The sequence below is a fragment of the Acinonyx jubatus genome, chromosome B1 (genome assembly GCF_027475565.1).
Source record: "Acinonyx jubatus isolate Ajub_Pintada_27869175 chromosome B1, VMU_Ajub_asm_v1.0, whole genome shotgun sequence".
Taxonomy (NCBI): domain Eukaryota; kingdom Metazoa; phylum Chordata; class Mammalia; order Carnivora; family Felidae; genus Acinonyx; species Acinonyx jubatus.
In genome coordinates, this window is record NC_069382.1 from 14,519,358 (window position 1) to 14,539,196 (window position 19,839).

At 44.3% G+C, this 19,839-nt stretch overlaps 1 protein-coding gene across 1 annotated transcript in view; it reads right to left on the minus strand.

Annotated features, from left to right (window-relative positions):
* The window catches only part of ENPP6 (ectonucleotide pyrophosphatase/phosphodiesterase 6), a 108,843-nt gene that overhangs the window by 18,498 nt on the left and 70,506 nt on the right, over nucleotides 1-19,839 (minus strand). The window contains exons 3-6 of the mRNA XM_027077090.2: nucleotides 11,454-11,565; nucleotides 4,794-4,935; nucleotides 3,696-3,875; nucleotides 644-781 (exon numbers count right to left, since the gene is read on the minus strand). Coding sequence (XP_026932891.1) covers nucleotides 644-781; nucleotides 3,696-3,875; nucleotides 4,794-4,935; nucleotides 11,454-11,565 — 572 coding nt within the window. The remainder of the gene's footprint in view (nucleotides 1-643; nucleotides 782-3,695; nucleotides 3,876-4,793; nucleotides 4,936-11,453; nucleotides 11,566-19,839) is intronic.

The window sequence follows — 19,839 nt, forward strand, 5'->3', positions numbered from 1 at the left end:
TAACCCACGCACACCCTCTTCACGAACTGATTCTAGACACGTCTTGACCTTGGTTTCCCTGAAGGCCAGAGCCTTCCCACACGGGCCCGAGATCAGAAGCTGATCCCAGAGCCTGGAGAGCTTGCAGTCCAGGCCAGCGAGCAGGAACTGCTGAAGTCATTCGTGCACGAGGCAATCAGAGTTTGGACCCCAAAGGCAAGGTCATCTCCTCGGTAAAATCAAGTTGGCCAACTGGGGACCTGGATCTGTGGAGTTTTGTTTGCCGAACATTTCCCTTAAAGGAGAAAGCAAAGCTGAGCCCCTCCTTGGTCTTCACCGCCCTAAAGCGATTGCTTTGGTTCATAGTAATCGTTCTGCTTTAAACCAAATAGGTTACAGTGCAAGCCTGGGTAATTGAGTTAAGGCTAGTTTGTTAAAATATAGCAAGTCAGGAGCCAGGAAGTCTAAATGTGCCTCTGGGTCCAAGTCTACGGTTTGTGTCCACAAAGTCACCTGACCAAGACTTTGGAGTCTCTAAAGTAATGCCATGAAGGACACTTAAGTGAAAACAAAACATTTTAAGTGCAAAAGCTGAGTAATTATTTACCGTCAGCTGTTTGATAGAATTTGTCTAATGAACATAGTGCCAAAATTTTATAATTACCTCAGTTATGAACCACCCTTCATCAGCCACTAAGGTCAAAGGAGAGACGAATTTCCCTTTCTTGTAATAGAACCTGCTGGGTATGGCTTCTTTCTCGTAGACGGTCATGTGTTCCACGGCTCTCAGCTTGTTATATACCTGCAAAGATAACAAGAATGGCCAGTTTTGCATTCTCTCTCTTAACTCCATGTGAGTATCTACTCGACCTGGGGGAGAGGGAGAACTTTATAGACCAGAGAAAGAAATTACCAAAACACCTGACAGGTCTGACTGCATAAAAATGAGAAACTTCTGTACGTCTCAGAAAACAAGGTGACTTTATTTAGTAAGGCTGAAGATCACATACCCCCCACCTGCCAAGTTAGCTCTAGAGATCTAGTGACAACGCTTCATAATTGTGCACCTGTAGACAGGAAGAGGGATTTATGCTGCAGACTGGAACAGCCTAAATGCCCAGCGACAGCAGAAGGGAGAAAATGAATGGAGGTGTGGGTCTGCAGTGGAATACTATACAGCAACGAAGATGGATGGATTGTAGCTACATAGAACACCTGGAGACGTCTCGGGGATCTCAGTTTGAGAAAATAAAGCAAGCTGCAGACGAATACAGACAGGACTGCTATTATTACCTGAACTCCGAATAACTTTAAAACTAAAGAAATCTATGGTAAAACCATAAAGAGAATTAAGGAAATGACACCTTATAATTTAAGAGAGTAGTTTCCTCTGAGGGGGCCAAAAAAGGGTGATGGGGCTTGGGAAGACATACAGGAGATACCATGAGCAGTGGTCATGTGAACATAAGGTGCCCCTTTATACTTTGATATTTTATAATATTTTATACTAATTTGCCTACTCAATAATTAATACACAAATTACAAAACTTGTGTATGTCCAAAACTCTGTAGTAAAATTAAAAGGCAAGTGAGGAATTGGTCTGCTTGATGTTAAATACCACTAAGATCAAAGAAAGAGGATTTGTTCTTTGACTTGACCTAGAGCATGTCTTACCTCCACCTGAATCTTGAAAGTACTAGTGATTGTCTGCCATTCACTACGCTACTAATGTCATGATGAGGGTGTAAACTCTGTACATATTTCCAATATTTAGCAGCAGCTGAAACGTTTATGGCTAACATCCAAATCAACGCGTTGAGCTGGACTTGTTGGCCCTTTGCCAAGTCGGGCATATATTCCTGGGCAGAACTGAATATAGAATTGAGTTTATCAACGCAAATCTGGAGTATAATTAGCCTTCAGGCTGTTTAGCAGAGGGTTTCTGATGACCCCACTTGACTTCCTACTGGAGAAAAGCCACGGTTCTTAAGGAAAGTGGATGCGTTTGCACACAGATTTGGGATAAGCGAAAAATCTGATGACATACAGCAGAACTCGCAAACTGTTGTGTCCATCACGTGACAAGCCGTCACCCAAACACAGCCCCCACTCGCAAACGATCCACCAACTGCTTCAGGCTGCTCGCACTGCCTGGCTCGAACGCCGCGCTGGAAGAAGCTGTTCCCGGCCCCGCAAGCTGCCGGCGCGCAAGCGTTCTGGGGGCGGCACGTCCCTGGGCGCCAGATGGGAGCTACGGATGCTCCTCCTTGCCAAGAAAGCAGAACTTCCTCGCAAGAAGCCGTTTACTGGGGGACCTGCCAGTGTGTGGAGCACGTGTCACAGCTTCAGACCGAGGGAGCTCGTGCGGACACGGCAAACCGGGTGGGCACCTCCGCCTCCAGTGCACGGCACTTGACAAAACGGGGCGTCCACCTAGGAAACGGGACAAGGCTGGAGAGGGGTGGCATTGTTGGGGACAGTGTTGGCAACCCCCAGACAGACAGATAGTGGGCGTGTATGTGGCAGGGGACCAAGGGGCCCAGCGGAGAGACCCCGGCCCGCTGTGCGCAGTGCTCCATCGATACTGACGACCGTCCATCGCCGAGTACGTCCCTGCCGTGGGCGGAGGCACCGGGCCGCCCAATGCCTGTTCCTGGCACCTCCACCGGCAGCGGTCCCAGCCTCCCGGGAGGATGAGATCCGCTGCCGGGTCCAGAGCAGGAAGTTCTCCCTGGGAGCGGGCAGAAGCCCCAACGCGTACACTTAAGGGGACTAGGGCGACGTGGGGCGAAGCGGTCGGCCAACGGTTCCGCTTGCTCCTCACTTTCTCATCGTGATTTAGCAAGAACTGCCAGATAATGACTGTGGAGCAGGGTAAGGAGAAGTCCAGTCCTCTCTGGGTGCTGAGCTCCTGGAGGGCGGTGCCTGTGGGGAGCACGCTGTGGGGCCTCAACACGCCCCCCTGAGAACGACCCCTCGCGATGGTGATCGCCGTAACAAGGGACATGTACGTCGTCCCTGGGGTGGGTGCAGCCTGCTTCCGTGTGTTTTGCAGCAGCCCGGGAGGCGGCTGTGACGACACCACCATGGGCCCGGACACAGAGGCTGCAGCGGGGCCAGGTCAGGGGGGCCGCGGGACAGCAGTCCGCGCCAGGGCTGGGATCTGCACCCAAGCAGTGTGGCTCCTTGGATAAGGAGCTGACCCGTGGCACACAGGGCCTCGGCCTCTGCTCGTTCATCACATCCTTATCTCCACGTCCCTGGTGAAAACAGATCAGACTGGCAGCTCTGTTCCAGAGAAAGAGCGTTCTCTGCACGCATCTGCCGTCCCCCAGGGTGGCCTGGGAAGTGCCGCGTCTTGGCCAATCATAAAACAGCCCTGGCGGAGGGCGGAGGGCTTAACGCGCTAAGCACTGCACACCGCTCGCCTCCTTGAATTTCCACCGACGTGGCGTGCGGCACGTGCCATCGTGCCCGCTTCAGAGAAGGCAGGTGCAGGAGGGCGAGCCACTGGGCAGAGGTCAAGTGAGTGGCACGGCCACCGGAGGCCCAGCTCCTGGCTCGGCTCTACCTCAGCACGAGAGCCACGGGGCGAAGGTGGGGCCCAGAGCGACGGCGAAGAAGGGCGTGGAGCTCTCCCTTCCCCTCGTGGGACCCGCCCGCCCTTCCGCCCACGGCCCCCCCGCCCTTCCGCCCACGGCCGGCGCTTCCTTGCCTCGGAGTGCTTCCCGGGGGCTGGCCAGAGGCTCACGACGGGCCCTCGGTCCTTCACTCGCTGCAGGTCGCTCAGGCTCACGTACTTGTCCAGCTCGATCACTCTGTCCATCCAGAAAATGTCAGTCATCCCATGGTCCGAGAAGATGATAACGTCCAGGTTGTCCTGCAGCTCCAGCTCCTGTGGGCGGACAAAGGCCGTCAGGACAGTGCCCTCGGCCCACGGAAAGACGCTCTCACTCCGGAAATCGTGTAAAGAAGTGGGCTTTTTAAAGCTTATTTATTTATGGGGGGGGGAGGGAGAGGGCGGGAGAGAGAACCCCAAGCACAGAGCCTGACACGGGGTTTCGGTCCCATGAGCCCATGAACCTGAGATCCAGACCTGATAGGAGATCAAGAGTCAGATGCTTAACCGACTGAGCCACCCAGGCGGCCCCTAAAGAAGTGTTTTAAACTGTAAGTTACAGGGGAAAGGAGAGGTCCTCAGTTGTAAACCGAATCGTGTACTTTTCTGCCCTGACCAGGGCAGTTCAGAATCACCACAGAAGCACTTTGAGGAGGGGGACTGTGAGAGCACGCTCCCCACTCCTACTGGGCTTTTGCCTCTCCAGGTACCTTTTCTGTTTTCATTTCCTTTTGGCTCTTTCAACAAGCTTGTGTGGTACTGTGGGGACTGTCACTTACCCATTTTTACAAATGTGGAAAAAAAAGCTCAGAAGGTTTTAACAAATAATACCTTGCTTAAAGTCATCCAGCAAGGGGGTGGCAGAATCAGGGACAGAACCCAGGTCTGTTTTCCATGCCCACTTGAACCCGGTTACCAGGCCTGTTAGGTCTGATAAAGGACTGGGCCATCTCGCCGGCTCCAGGTAATAATGCAGATCTGGTCGTTCCAGTCCTGCGGGCCTGGCAGCGAAACAAGGGATCTCTTGGTGTCTGAAGAGGGGTCGTGTGAAGAAAAGAGACCCGTCGCAGCCTTGTGCCGGCCTCGCCAGCTAATGACAGTAAGAAGGAAGATGCTGAGCGCTATGACAGCCAAGCAAACAGAAAGAAAGTGACGAGAGGGAAGACTGGCCTAGTGGGCCCGGTTCGGGCTTACCTGGATCCACTTGGTCATGTGCCTCAGGATGCTGTCTACGGCCTTCAGGGCATCTTTCCTCTGCGGTGAGGAGGGGCCGTAGTGGTGGCCTTCCACATCGATGCGCTCATAATAGATGGCTGCCAGGTCGGCCCGGCCACTCCTGGAGGGAGCAGGGAGAGAGAGGTGAAGTCGAGGGGGACGCCCACCAGCTTCCTCCCCCTTCGCCCAGCAGCGGCGACACTGGTGTATCCCTCAAACCCTGACCCGTGGGCCAGGCAAAGCCGACACCTTAGAATGAACAAGGTGATCTCCAAGGGAGAGACACAGTTACTGCATCAAGACATGCCATGGGGCGCCTGCGTGGCTCAGTCGGTTAAGCGTCCGACTTCGGCTCAGGTCATGATCTCACGGTTTGTGCGTTCGAGCCCCGCGTCGGGCTCTGTGCTGACCGCTCAGAGCCTGGAACCTGTTTCAGATTCTGTGTCCTTCTCTCTCTGCCCCTCCCTGGCTTGTGCTTTGTCTCTCTCTCTCTCTCTCTAAAAAGTAAGTAAACATTAAAAAAAAAAACATTTTTTTTAAAGTCACTTCAGGGTCCCATAAGTGTGTGGGCAGTGGGTGGAAGTTCTCACTAGGTAATGGCATTTTCATACACATCCCTAAACTTGTTTGAGGCCTGTGTTCGTTATACTGATGAAATAATGAACAGAATGGAAACTTCCATAAAGTCATTCCCTCAGCTAAGCCTCAGCCTTTAGCTGCTTTATGCTCTTGCATCCGTAGCTTCCCAAATGTGCAGATTCATGCCGTATATCCTGTGTTCAAGTGGACACACTTCCAAGGTGTGGCTTGCACGGTGGGGGAAATTTCACAAACAAGGTTGACCGTTGCATTAAAGTTCAACAGAATGCTTTTAGGTCACTGCATTTTAGACCTCTCCCTTAATACCGCAGCTACTTGGCTGGTTTCTTTCAGGCTTTTCACTGAATTCACAAATCTGTATGTGACCAGAAAGCCGGTAAGTATCACAGATTTAGCTGATGGCTTTGTGTCAGGGAACTGTCAACCCCAGGTGCCAGGAACACCGGATTTGGGATGCTGGCAATTCAGGGATTATAAATGTGCCTTTGGGAAAGATTTCTAGGTTGGAGTTTCATCAATTCATTAGGGACCTGGGTCTTCAAGGGCTGAGAGCTCTCGCCTGTTTGGAGTTTAGCGGACAAATTCTTGGTCGCCAGCTGTTTTCCACATGGATCTGGTCTCCATCACAGGTCGGCTCATTTGTAACGGAGCAGTTGGGTGAGGAGTGATGGTTGGAAATGCCTGCAGACCTGTTGTTGGCCATTTATAATTTACAGCTCAGGGGTCCAGGAACGGAGCCAAAAGGACATGTGGCTGTCAGCCCAGTACTTGAGAACTGCAAGGGGCTCCCAGCCTTGGAGTTTCAGGGACACTCAGATCCCCTATTATCTCAGGATGCTGTCCAGATCTCTCCTCTGTGTAAAAGTTCATAATCTCACATCCATTTTCCTTACTGAAGTGAGTTGGAAAGAGAAGAATCAGGGAGACAGAAACAGGGGTGGGGGGGGGGCAATTCAAAGGAATGGTTGGAGTTATCAACAGTTATGAAAAATGATCCAAAACTTAGAAATTAGGCCCCCCAAACCAGCTACCTGTCTTTCCTGTGTCCTACAAGAATGGGGTCTAGTAAACTTGCTTACAGGTCACCAGACTTTATGACCAACTAGAGCCCGGACTGTGTAAACTTAGCTGTTAACCTGTAGGAAAGCAGCAAGATGAAGGTTCCATTTGCCTGATGGAGAAAACAGTCCCAAAGATCACGGTTTGACTGTCCTCTAAGTTATTAAGCATTTCTGCATCTAACGATAATCACATCCCATCACCCTCCATCATTCATTTTCTTCGAGTGTGTGCGTTTCTCATATTCTCCAGTTAACCAGCCCTGTCATCTCCTGATTCCCTCAGCAATAAAGTAATTTGAACTCTGGCATAATTCTCGCATTCGTATGTACTGAGCACATGACAGAGGCTTAGGTTTGAAAATTATACTTTGATAGGGAATTGGAATTAGACAAATCTGGGTTCAAAGATGTGAACCTCACTGACCTGGAGGTCTCAGAAGAAAAGCAAACATATCGGCAGGCTTCAGTTTGCCACGTGAAAAACCTCCACAAAGGGCTGCACGGAGTTTTAAATGAGCTGAGGTTTGTAAAGTGCTTGACGCCTGGCAAAAGGGAGAGAAATGCCTCTCTTCCTTCCAGATGCCCCCGGATGGCTTTTCCCTGTGTGCTGAGCCCCTTCCCTCAGAGTCCACGAGGAGGAGGGCCGAAGGCCGGGACATTTGGACCAGCCGCCTCATGGCCTGTGGAAAGAACCTCTGGCCATCCTTTCTAGGCACCAGCAGGCACTGAGGTCCCGGGATCCCAAAAGGATTCCCTTGGAGCTGTCTTGCACAGCCTGGAGCTTGACAACGGACGGCAGCCGCGTGCACCGCTCCCACGGCCCGGCTGTCGTTTGACCAGCCCTTCGGAGAGGCCGCATCAGGCAGTCTGCCGGGACCAGCCCGGGAGCCGTCAAGGCCGCCTCCGGCTGCCACGGCTCACACGGTGCTGCCCTGCCCCCTGCCCCCCCCCCCCCCCCCCGCGGACGAGCTCCTCACGCCCCTCTTTTCTGTCCGCGGGAGCGTGCCTGTGCCACCATCAGAACTTCCGGGAGGATGGATTCAGTGATGCGGTCACAAACCGCTTCCTGTGGTGGCTGCGGGGCAGGGGTGCGGCCTCGCAGGCCCCAGGTGCGGTGCGTGGTGCAGAAGTCGCTCGTGATGGGGGCTGCGTGCTGCTGAACGTGTCACATGGCGAACAGAAGGCCGAGGCCACCATCCCGTCTCAGGCCTTCGTGAGCCCCAGGCCCGGCGCAGCCACGCAGGGGTGGCTTGCAAGGGGACCACCCCTACATCCTCTCCATCTGATGCGGTTTCAGCGCACCTTGCAGGTAAGGGTGTAGACCAGGAGGACAGCTGTGAAGTCGACTCCGATGCGTTCAGGCACTTCTCATGAAGAACTGGGTTCGGGCTCTACCACCTGCTAGCTGTGTGCGACCCCGGGGCAAGGTGCGTAACTCTGGGAGAGTCACTGGCCTCCTCAAAAGGGCAGGGGGGGAGAACGACATCTATGTAACACAGTAGAGGTCGTGGCAAAATGGGCCGATGGCAATGAGGCCTTTGACACAGTGCTAGCAGTTGCCTGTTGAGGACAATTAATCCTCTTCTCCTTCTCTTTTCCTCCACACTGGAAGTTCTCCAGGTGCTAAGGTGGCGTCTCCCACGGATACGACTTGGATCCCTAGAACCTCATGAGCGCTGGATGGCAACGCCCAGGTCAAGCACGGAAGTTGGATTAGCCCTTCCTACAGAAACATGCAGCTTCTTGGCTGAGCAGGACCCTTTGCTGAAATGCTGTCCCTGGGTCCATCTTAACCGCCTTCTGTAAAAGCCTATCTATCTTGTATCCCTTTCTTTCTGCTCCTCAGACTAAATAGCAGAGAAGACGAAGGCACTCTATCAGCAGTGCTGATCAGGAGAAACGTGTGTGCCTGTGTTTGCACACTTACGTGTGAGAACTCTAAGTACTCTTCCAATTATAGCTAGGAATTTGAGATAGAACTGAGCAGAAACCAAGAGGTGAGCTAGGGAGCCTAAACTTACTCCTTCTCTGGGGGCTATCTGATGGAAAGGTAAATAATAATACATCTTTGCCTAAACACACATACCATGAGAAATTCATAATTCCTTTGAGTCACACTCTTCTATGAACAAGCTGCTACACGCAAGATGGTCTTAACTGTTCCAGACTGTTCCAGGCTGGACAACTACTGGTCCACAAATGTCACTCCTTTAGTCTACTTTGTAAGAAAGCAGCGAGACGTGTTCTCAAAACGCACAGGTTGGTTGAAGGAGGCACCTTCTTTTTCTTTGCAAGAGAGCCTAAATCATCTCACTGCTTTCCATAGGCAATAAGCAACATCTGGAATATTATTTTTCTTCTCTTCCCCCCCCCCCCGCCCCTCTCTCTCTCATTTCAAGCCCTGACTAGTTTTAGAAATTGTGGATCTCCACCTTTCCAACCACTATTCCCAGGAGGGTTTCTGGTGGCCCTGTTAACTTTGGCAGTGTGAAGAACCCACAAGAAAACCGCACTGGCCTGAGTCCATCCTGCCCGGGCCTCCACTGCCCAACTGCAGAAGCACCATTCACATTATAGACTATGCGAATGCCACCCTCTGCAGCTCAAGGCCATTTACGTGGACTACAGTGTGAGTGGTGCCAAGATGAGCAATATGGTAGCACCAGGTCATACCAGGTAGAGGCTGGGCCTGGGGCCACTTTCCTAGACTCCAGTTCTTTGCAGCCTCTTGTCTCTAGGGGAGCCCAATGCCTTTGCTAAACACACACACACACACACACACACACACACACACAAACACAACCACCCCCACCCCCATCTTTCCCCTCTCTAAATGCTGTGCTCTAAGGTAAAGATGTTACTCCCCAGCACTCCATGGCTTTGTCATGTTGCCTGAAAAGAAGAAAAGAAAAACTTCTCTAGAAACAGAGAAACAGGAACAGAAACTTCTCTGGGAAACAGAGTGCAGGACCGACTCGTCCTGCATTCTGGTGTGCCTCGGGACAAGACACTTTGCTTGAGGGGCCAGCTTGCAGGCCAGGGCTAATCTGAGTCTCTTGTGACTGTGTGACTCTCTACCTGTGAGTCACTGGGTTGTATGCAGTTGGGACCATTCAGCTGTCAAAGCAAAACGAATGTGTAAAAGATTACACTCCCGTATAGAGTGTTGGGTTATTTGGAGGTCTTCGCGTGTTCATATTCAGCACAGCAATAGGCTGTGGGGGGTGGGGGGGCGTGGCTAGCATTTCGGATGTGTTGGAAATAGCACGGTATAGACACAGAGCTGTTCCACAGTTCTAGCTCTGCTCAGCCGCTGGGCGGGTGGTGCTGTTTGGCTTTGCACAAACTGGGTTGCAACTCGATATTCCAGTTCATCATGTGTGTGGTTTCCAGCCCTTGTGGGCAAGGGAAAGAAAGCAGAGTAGGTAGGAGGCAGAATCATATAACACATATGATTTATAAACCATATGTTGAAGAATATTTATTTAATATTTCATAATATTTATTTAAAGTTCCCAGACCCTGCCCTTTCCCTCTTCCCTCCAGAAAAAAAATAAACTTTTAAACTTGTTACATCTCAGTTTTAAAGTATTTCAAACCTATTTCCTCTCCAACCTGTCAGAGCTTGAAACTTCCTGTGCCTCAAAAGACCGTCTTGATGGGTTTCACGGACGTGGAATTATTCGAAGAAGCAACGAAGGCAGGGGTGTTGTTTTCTCCCCGTGTAGTTCCGTGGGGGTGACTGCTCCTCTCTGCCATGGTTAGGTGGTGATGGCAAGAATGGGATTCCTGATCGGTCAACTCTACACCTGGGGAATCTCAGCTCTGGGCCAATTCATGGAGTTAGTGCCAGTGAGCTGTACGCAGCACCTAGGATATGCTGGCTCGTGGGGTCTGCAAGCTTGGAACCTGGCTCTTCCTCCTGGGAGAATAAATGTCTCTCCCTGGTCTCCACGCTGATTACTACGGGCCCTCTGCCTTGATCCCACCCAGGAGACTCATTCAACAGCCAAGGGGATCTCAAATCCAGCCCTAGAAGTCCGAGAGCCCCCAGCATCTTTAGCCTCTTGGTTGCTGATTTCTCAAGTAGACCCCACCCGGTCTCCCATCTTGACTTTCACTTCTAGTAGCTTCTGAGATTGACTTGAAGCTTTCTCCTGACCTTTCGTGTTGATCAGTTTCTTTTCTTTTTTTTTTAAGTTTATTTATTATTTTTGAGAGAGAGAGAGAGAGAGAGAGAGAGAGAGAGCGCGCCTGAGCAGGGGAGGGGCAGAGAAAGGGAGAGAGAGAATCCCAAGCAGGCTCCGTGCTGTCAGCGCAGAGTTCAATGCAGGGCTCAAACTCACGAATCATGAGATCATGACCTGAGCTGAAATCAAGAGTAGGATGCTTAACCCATTGAGCCACCCAGGTGCCCCTTCTCTGATGGTGCCCTGTCTCTGACGGACTCTTATGTGCTATTCAGGACAACATTACTTATTTCTACACTTTTAAAGTTCTGTGTCATTGTTCCATGTGGGAGCGGAAGAAAAGGTTCTTTGTGCTAATACGCTAATGTGTTTCGTACATTACCAAGAAGATGGTAGAGTAGGCAATTTTTCCAAATTTATTTCACCACAGATCCTTCCTTTTTGCCAAATAATTATTTTCTGAAATACAAGTATTCCCTTAAATCTTAAATTAGAGAGATGTTGATATTCATTTTGCTTCTCTCTTGTCCATCAACATAAAAAAGAAAGTCCCAAACCCTCGGGGACTTTCTTGCTCCCAATTCAACATTTACATAGAGGGCCCCTACCTGAAATGACTACTCACAATTATTCTCTGGTAGTAGTTAACATTCACCATGCAAGAGGCTCACCACGTTTCTAAGACATTATTCCACCCATGCCAAACCTTCTTAATTCACTTTAGCATTCATTACCAGTCCTAAAAACCATGAAGAACAATGGCATGACTAAGACTTTGGGACACTTACTTGAAGGAGTCAAGAGCATCGCTCACTGCATTGGCAAAATTGATATCCGTTGGGACATTTTTATATTCTAGGCAGTAAGTAGGTCTGACACCAAGAATCTCAACCTCACAGCCTAAGAAGGAAAAAGATGGCAAATGGTTACCTTCTTCAATAATTAAGGTAGGGTTATGAGCCTATTTCAGGAAGCAAACACCATTAGTCAAAATATAAATTTTGTTCATTTTCATGAAATAGAAGAACCTATTGTTGACAGTTGGTATATATATATAATATAATATATTATTATATTATATTATATTAATTATATAATATATATATAATTATATATATAATTATAAAATTATAGTTAAATTTTGTTTAACTGGAGCAGAGGTTCTCAAAATACATTCCTAAGCAACACTCGTGTCCCATGACAAGGACTAGTAAAATTTCATTAATGTTTGTCTTTCCCAACTTGAAACAAAAAGTTAATTAGTACACAGAAAGGTCTTAATTAAAAGTTTTTTTCTAGGGGCGCCTGGGTGGTGCAGTCGGTTAAGCATCCGACTTCAGCCAGGTCACGATCTCGCGGTCCGTGAGTTCGAGCCCCGCGTCAGGCTCTGGGCTGATGGCTCAGAGCCTGGAGCCTGTTTCCGATTCTGTGTCTCCCTCTCTCTCTGCCCCTCCCCCATTCATGCTCTGTCTCTCTCTGTCCCAAAAATAAATAAACGTTGGAAAAAAAAAAGAAAAAAAAAGTTTTTTTCTATAGGTTTTTCATAACTACTAAGGCTTCTAGCGTGTCTTTGTCCATTCTAAAGTCAAGTTGTAGGTAGTATCTGATTAGTCCAGGAATAATAAAATAAATACTTCACTAGTCCAACTGGACTCAGAGATAGATACTGCACTAAATTAGCAAGGCCTAAAAATCAGTAGGTCAAAGCAAGGATTCTGAGACATGACCTTGCCTCTTCCAAAATGAAGTAAAAGGATTAAGGGCATTCAGACATTGGAAGCTGCGATGGCCTTAGCTTCACTGCCCTGGTCCCTGGGACAAATAGAAGTAGTTGCTCTGAGAGAGAGACATGAACCTTATTATCAAAATACAGGGCAGGAGAGGGATGAGCCAGCCTCAGTTTTAGTGGAGTACTATTGGGTACCTACTCTGAACTGGTCACTGTGTTCAGACATAGCAGAAACAAAAATGGGTCAGTCAGCGTCTCCATCCTGGAGCATCCCAGAGTCTAGCGGGAGGAGGCATACAGGAAAACAGCGTAATTTGTGAAGTCTAAAATGACATACACTTGCTGGTGCAGGGCATTTACTTCAGGGATTATTTCTTCCTGGAAGCCTTCCTTGAATCTCCAGGTTGGGCTCATTCCCATTTGGTCAGTGTGTCTGGGGATGGAGGTAGGGAAGAAAGGGACATCCCAAGCAAAGAGAGCAGCAGAAGCAAAAGTTCAGAGATGAATAACAGTAAGGTGTGCGTGGAGACCTGTATGCAAAAGAAAGTTCCAGACAAGGGGTGCCCCTCCCCCACGGGGCTCAAACACAGGAACTATGAGATCATGACCTGAGCCGAAGTTGGGCACTTAACTGACTGAGCCACCCAGTGTCCCAATGCTGCCTATTTTTTGAATCACCGAGTTCTTTTTCTCTCCAGCATTGTCCTCAGCTTTCTGCAGCTTTGCTGATGGCTCAGAGCCTGGAGCCTGCTTCAGATTCTGTCTCCTTCTCAGCCCCTCCCCCACTTATGCTCTCTTTCTCTCTCTGCTCCTCCCCTGCTTGTGCTCGCTCTCTCAGAAATAAATAAACATTTAAATGTTAAAAAAAAAAAAAGTAGCATAAACTTTCTATGTAAAGAACAGAGAGCTATATACTGGACAAATTCCAAAACCTGCTAAAGAGATAATCCTTATCTTCCCTCATGACACTTGTAACTAGTGGCAAATTAAATCTAAAGCTTCAAAAACGCCCAGATCCAGCTCAACTACAGATTAGAATGACTTAGCCCCCACTCTAAAGGCCTGACATAGGAAGAGGCATGAACTTTTTCAGGGAAAATATCATTTGCTATTGTTCTTTCTCACACAATGCTTGGCATATAATAAAAAAAAGCATGAGATGTACTAAGAAGCAGTAAAATGTGCGTCATAATTAAGAGAAAAATATTCAACAGAACCAGATCTATAGATGTCACAAACATTGGCCAGAAAGGATAAACATAAAACAAATTTCTTTAAGAGATTATTGACTATATAAAGCAAAAAAAGTTCCCATAAGAAAAATATAATATATACAAATATTTGTATATAATTTGTAACTATGTGTGGTGATGGATGTTAGCTAGACTGATTGTGATAATCATTTCACTATATATGTATCAAATCATTCTGTTGTATACCTGAAACTCAAAATTGTACATGTCAATGATATCTCAATAAAAAATAAATAAACATAAAAAAGAATGGGCATGATTGTTTATATATCATTAATATACACAACACACACAGTAACTAGTCTTGGGAAAATAAAGTGCAAAATTGAAATCTTGGTTGAAGGTTTCAATGACAGCTCAAGAAAGAAAGAATAAATGATATCTAAGATATAGCTATGTAAAGACATAGAAGATTTGAAGGTTAATAAGCTAGATTCAACAGACAATGAAAATTTTATCTTCTTGTTGTAGAATATTCATTATTATCAAACTTAACAGAAAAACTGACTGTATTTTGGTCCGCAAAGAAAATCTCAATAATTTCCAAACAGCAGAAATTTTATAGGCCACCATGCATATTATCTGACCAGAGGTAATGAAATTAGGACTTAATCATAACAGTTAACTAAAAATAAATCCAACTCCTTGTGAATGAAAAAGAAAACCCTTATGTAACTTGACATAAAGAGGAAATGAAACCTTGACTGAACCTTCACGCTAGATATTAACCACAGTGAAAATTCTACATTTCAAAACTTCATGGGATGCGTTTTCATTTAGGTCAGAAGCAGATCAGGAATGTTGCCATCACCACTGCAATTTATTACTATTAGAAAACTTCTTAGCAAGGCAATTAACAAGAAATAGAAATAAATAAGGAGTGCTACAAATCAGAAGGCAAGCGTGAAGAGTTCATCTATGGGAACATTTTTAAAACTTTTTGTTTGCAACTCGTGGCAAAATACTCATATTTCTTCATGATACAGTACAAAAAATAGACTCACGGCAGAAACAGAAGTTTCACCCAACTATGAACAACGCACAATAATACTTTCTTGTTCTATTCTACTCTAGGTGTTTTTTTTAATACTGATTAGCAATCCATAAATTGATTTTACTGTCCACTATGGCTCAAGACTTGTGTTTGGAAAACACTGATATGAGCCATGTACCTGAGTATTCCTGAATCCCTCCTGTCCTTTGAGAAGAAGTTTGTTAGGCAATATTCACACAATATTTATTGTATGCATGCTTTGCCTACCAAACCACTTCTAGGAACATATTCTAAGAAAGTTGTATATATAAGCATCTATATTATGCTGTTATTTATAATATAAGTTAAAACGCAATTTAGGGGCGCCTGGGTGGCTCAGTCGGTTAAGTGTCTGACTTCGGCTCAGGTCATGATCTCACAGTTTGTGAGTTTGAGCCCCGCGTCAGGGTCTGTGCTGACAGCTCAGAGCCTGGAGCCTGCTTCAGATTCTGTGTCTCCTTCTCTCTCTCTCTGCCCCTCCCCCCACTCATGCTCTGTCTCTGTCTCTCAAAAATAAATAAATGTAAAAAAAACAAATTAAAAATAAATAAATAAAGCAATTTAAATGTTTGAAAGTAGAGATGTGGTCAAATTATGGTATATCCATATAATGAAGTACCATGCAGGCATTAAAATCATTATGTCATTTGTATTTACTAGCATAATATTTTAGGTGAAAGGCTAGTAAATAGTATGTAAATGGATGATCTCATTTTTGAAAATATTTAAAGCATATTTGTGTCCAAAAAAAGAGAGGCAATGAATGTAATATGCATGTGGGAAATTAAAATAAGAAAATAAATTGAGTATAAGAAAAGGTAAATTTAGTGGCTGGTTTGGTAGACTTTCGTGGGCTAATTGAAGTCATTCTGAACTCCTTCCTCGCTTTCCATCACTTTATGGTAGAAGGAGGAAAGCCTTCTTATTTCCCCAGAGCCCTTTGTGGCTAGGAATGGTCATGTGACCTAGTATCTCAGAAAACTGAGATCTGCTGAGGAGCTGAGGGTGGGAAGCTTTGCTTCCGGATGAAAGATAAAGTGCTTTGCTGGCACTGCCTCTTTCTGTCTTTTCCAGTTTGGAATGCAGGTTGTGATGACACAATCCTTGAGTCACAGAAGCCATCTTGAAACTATGAGGCAACATGTATTTCATTAAAAAGTAAATATGTGAAAATGTAGCCAAAGGGTATAACAATCCTGGGTTTTTTAAATGAGGTTGTTGGGGTGCCTCGGTAGCTTAGTCGGTTAAGCATCTGACTCTTGATTTCAGCTTGGGTCATGATCTCATAGTTCATGAGTTCAAGCCCCAAGTTGGGTTCTGGGCTGACAGTGCAGAGCCTGCTTAGGATTCTCTTTCCCTAGCTCTCTGGCCCTCCCCCACTTGCATGCATTCTCTCTCTCTCTCTCTCAAAACAAATAAACATTAAAATAAATAATTAAAATGAGGGGCGCCTGGGTGGCTCAGACGGTTGAGCGGCCAACTTCGGCTCAGGTCACGATCTCACGGTTCATGAGTTCGAGCCCCACATCAGGCTCTGGGCTGATGGCTCAGAGCCTGGAGCCTGCTTCCGATTCTGTGTCTCCCTCTCTCTCTGCCCCTCCCCCATTCATGCTCTGTCTCTCTCTGTCTCAAAAATAAACAAACATTAAAAAAAAATTTTTTTTTAAATAAAAAAAATAATTAAAATATGGTTAAGCAGATGAACCACATAAAGTATTTCTTGTAATATGATACAAATGAATTCCCATGTGTGTATCCATTGTTCAGTTAGCTAGATTTTCTATTACTTCCAGCAGACAATTCCTGACTCATTCAGAAGGATTGTGGTTGACATTAAATTATTATTGTTTACTGAATTGAACCAAGTTTATTAAAATAAATACGTTATTTTTTGTAATAGGAAACCAAAAAATGAATTTTTTACTGATAACTTCCAAGTTACAGATCAGGACTATATATATACACAGTCCTTCTAATATACAGATTAGGACACAAAAATTCTATTGTATCCCTATCCAGTTTTAAAAAATTATAAACATTCATGTGCATGTTCTTTGATGCACTTAGGCCTGCATTTCTGTTGGAATATGTGTATGAGTAGAATTGCTAGATTTGGGGTATGCATATGCTCAACTTTATTAGATAATGCCAAAGAGTTTTTCAAAGCTCTTTTATTAGTTGGCTCCCGTCAGCTCATTATGAGACTTCCGGTTGCCCCATCCGTGTCACCACTTGGATTTGTCAGTTTTTTTAAATTAACCATTTTCCATTTTGGCAGTTACGCAGAGTTATCTCGTTGCAGTTTTATTTTGCATTTTTCTAAAAAACAATGATGTTGAGTAACTTTACCTATGTTTAGTGACCACTGGAATACCCTGTTATGCTATTTTTTTCCTGTTTAAGGAACACTTTTCTTACCCAAGACCATGAAGATATTCACCTATGTTTTCTTCTAGAAGCTTTATGTTTTACATTTTACAGTTAGATCTACAATCCACCTGGAATTACCTAGAATTAATTTAATGGATAGTGTTAGATAGGAGTCTGGATATATATATATGTGTATATGAATATATATATGTACATGAATATATATGTATATATTCAATAGATCTTTCAAAATTTGTTGAAAAGATCATTTTTTGTTACTTCTCTAAAGTGTCTCCCTTGTCATAAATCAGGTATTGACTGTATATTTGTGGGGCTGTTTCAAGAATATCTAACCTTTAGTCTATTTGTCTACTCGTGTAAATACCATTTTGTGTTCATTTTTGTAGTTTTAAATGTCTATATTTAATGGAGTAAATCCTCCAGTTTTGTTCATCTGACCTAAGATTGTTTTTGCTATTCCTGATTCTGCATTTCCATATAAATTTCAGAATTGACCTGTCAATTCACACAAATGCATACACACAAACTGTTAGAATTTTGATGGCAACTACACTGAATCTATAGGTCAACTTTGGGAAAATTGATATCATATTAAGGCTTCCAATTCATTTACATAACATATTCCTCCACTTTTTAAGGTCTTTTTATATTTTTCTAAATAATTTTCTATGTAAAGTTCTCAAGCCATTTTTGTTAGATTCATTCCTTTATTTTTTTGTGTTTTTGATTCTATTGGAAATGATATTGGCTTTTAAATGTCATTTTCTAATTTTTTTCCTAGCATATATAAATACAATAATTTTTAAATATTGACCTTATATCAAAAGACTTATCTCATTAACTCTAAAAGTGAGTGCTTTTGGATTTTTGCAGCAGCAGTCATCTGTGAATAATTACAATTTCTTTTTCTTTTTGTTTTAAAACTTTTACCCCGGACCTCCCCACCACATCTCCTAACTGGATTGGGCCTCTAAATGTAATTTTGAATAGAAGTCATGGTAGAAGGCATCCTTATCTCATTAATGAACTCATTTACCAGCAACTATGATCTTTGCTATAAGGTTTTTGGTAGATAGTCTTGATCAGATTAAGGAGGTATATTACTAGTTTCCCAAGTTTATTCTAATAAATTCCAGTTTACTAAGAATTTTTTTATGAATTGTTGATATTTATCAAATAGTTTTTATTTATCTACTGAGACGATCAAATGTGTTTTTTTACTTTTATTCTGTTGCTGCTGTGAATAACATTGAGAGATTTTAAAATATTAAACCTGTTATTCCTGTAATAAACCCAATTTGCTTGGCATGTATTATTCTATTTATGTATTGATTGATTCAGTGTATAAATTTCTTGTTTAGAATTTTTATATCTATGTTCATGAAAAAGGTTATCCCGTAATTTGACTTAAAAAATTTTTTTTAAGTTTATTTATTTTGGGGGTGGGGGTGGGGAGAGAATCCTAAACAGGTTCCGTGTTGTCAGCATGGAGCTGGTCATGGGGCCTGATCTCATGAACCATTAACTCATGACCTGAGCCAAAATCAAGTGTCAGACTCTTAACTAATTGAGTCACTCAGGCACCCCTTGACTTTCTTTTAATATCCTTGCCACATTTTAGTATCAAGCTTATGCTGACTTTGTTATGGATGTGATTTACCATTATATATTCTCTGAAAGAGTTTGTGTAAGATTGGTGTTACTTTTCCCTTACATGTTTGAAAACTTCACTAGTGGAAGCATCTAATACTGGGCCATTCTGCTAAGGAAGGTTTTTAAAGATTTAACTTAAAAATAGATATAGAAGTATTCCAACTTTCAATTTCTTTTTGTCAGTTTTGGTCATTTTTCTCCAGCAATCTGTCTATTTCATTTACATTTTCAAATACATCGGCATAACATTTTTCATAACATTATTTTACTGGCTTTTTAATGTCTGTAGGTTCTAAGTTGATGCCCGCTTTTCCATTTTATTACTGGTTATTTTGTCTCCTCTTTTTATTTCTTGATAAGCCTTGTCAAGATTTCATACATTTTATTAGTTTTTAATTTAATTAAAAAAATTTTTTTTAATTTACATCCCAATTAGTTAGCATATAGTGCAACAATGATTTCAGGAGTAGATTCCTTAGTGCCCCTTCCCCATTTAGCCCATCCCCCCTCCCGCAACCCCTCCAAGTAACCCTCAGTTTGTTCTCCATATTTATGAGTCTCTTCTGTTTTGTCCCCATCCCTGTTTTTATACTGTTTTTGTTTCCCTTCCCTTATGTTCATCTGTTTTGCCTCTTAAAGTCCTCATATGAGTGAAGTCATATGATTTTTGTCTTTCTCTGACTAATTTCACTTAGCATAATGGAACTGGAGGGTATTATTAGGTTTTTCTTATAAGAACAAATGTGGCTTATCAATTCTCTCTCTTGTATGTTTGGTTTCTACTTCACTTCTGCTCTTGTTTTTCTCCATGTGATGGAATTTAATTTTCTTTGAGATGGAAACTTAGACTATTGATTTTCAGGCAATATTTTTATCTAATACATGCATATATGAGTATTAATTTCCTTTAAGGCGTGAGTTTAGTTGCATTCCATTTATCCTGCTACATTATATGCAGTATTTTCACTAACCTTCCATTCAAGGTATTTCCTATATATTTCCACAGTACCTTCTTCTCCGAATCATGAATTATTTAGAAGTCTCTGATTGTTTTCCAAATATATGAAGATTTAAAATTTTCTTTCTGTTATTGACTATACTTTAATTATACTGTA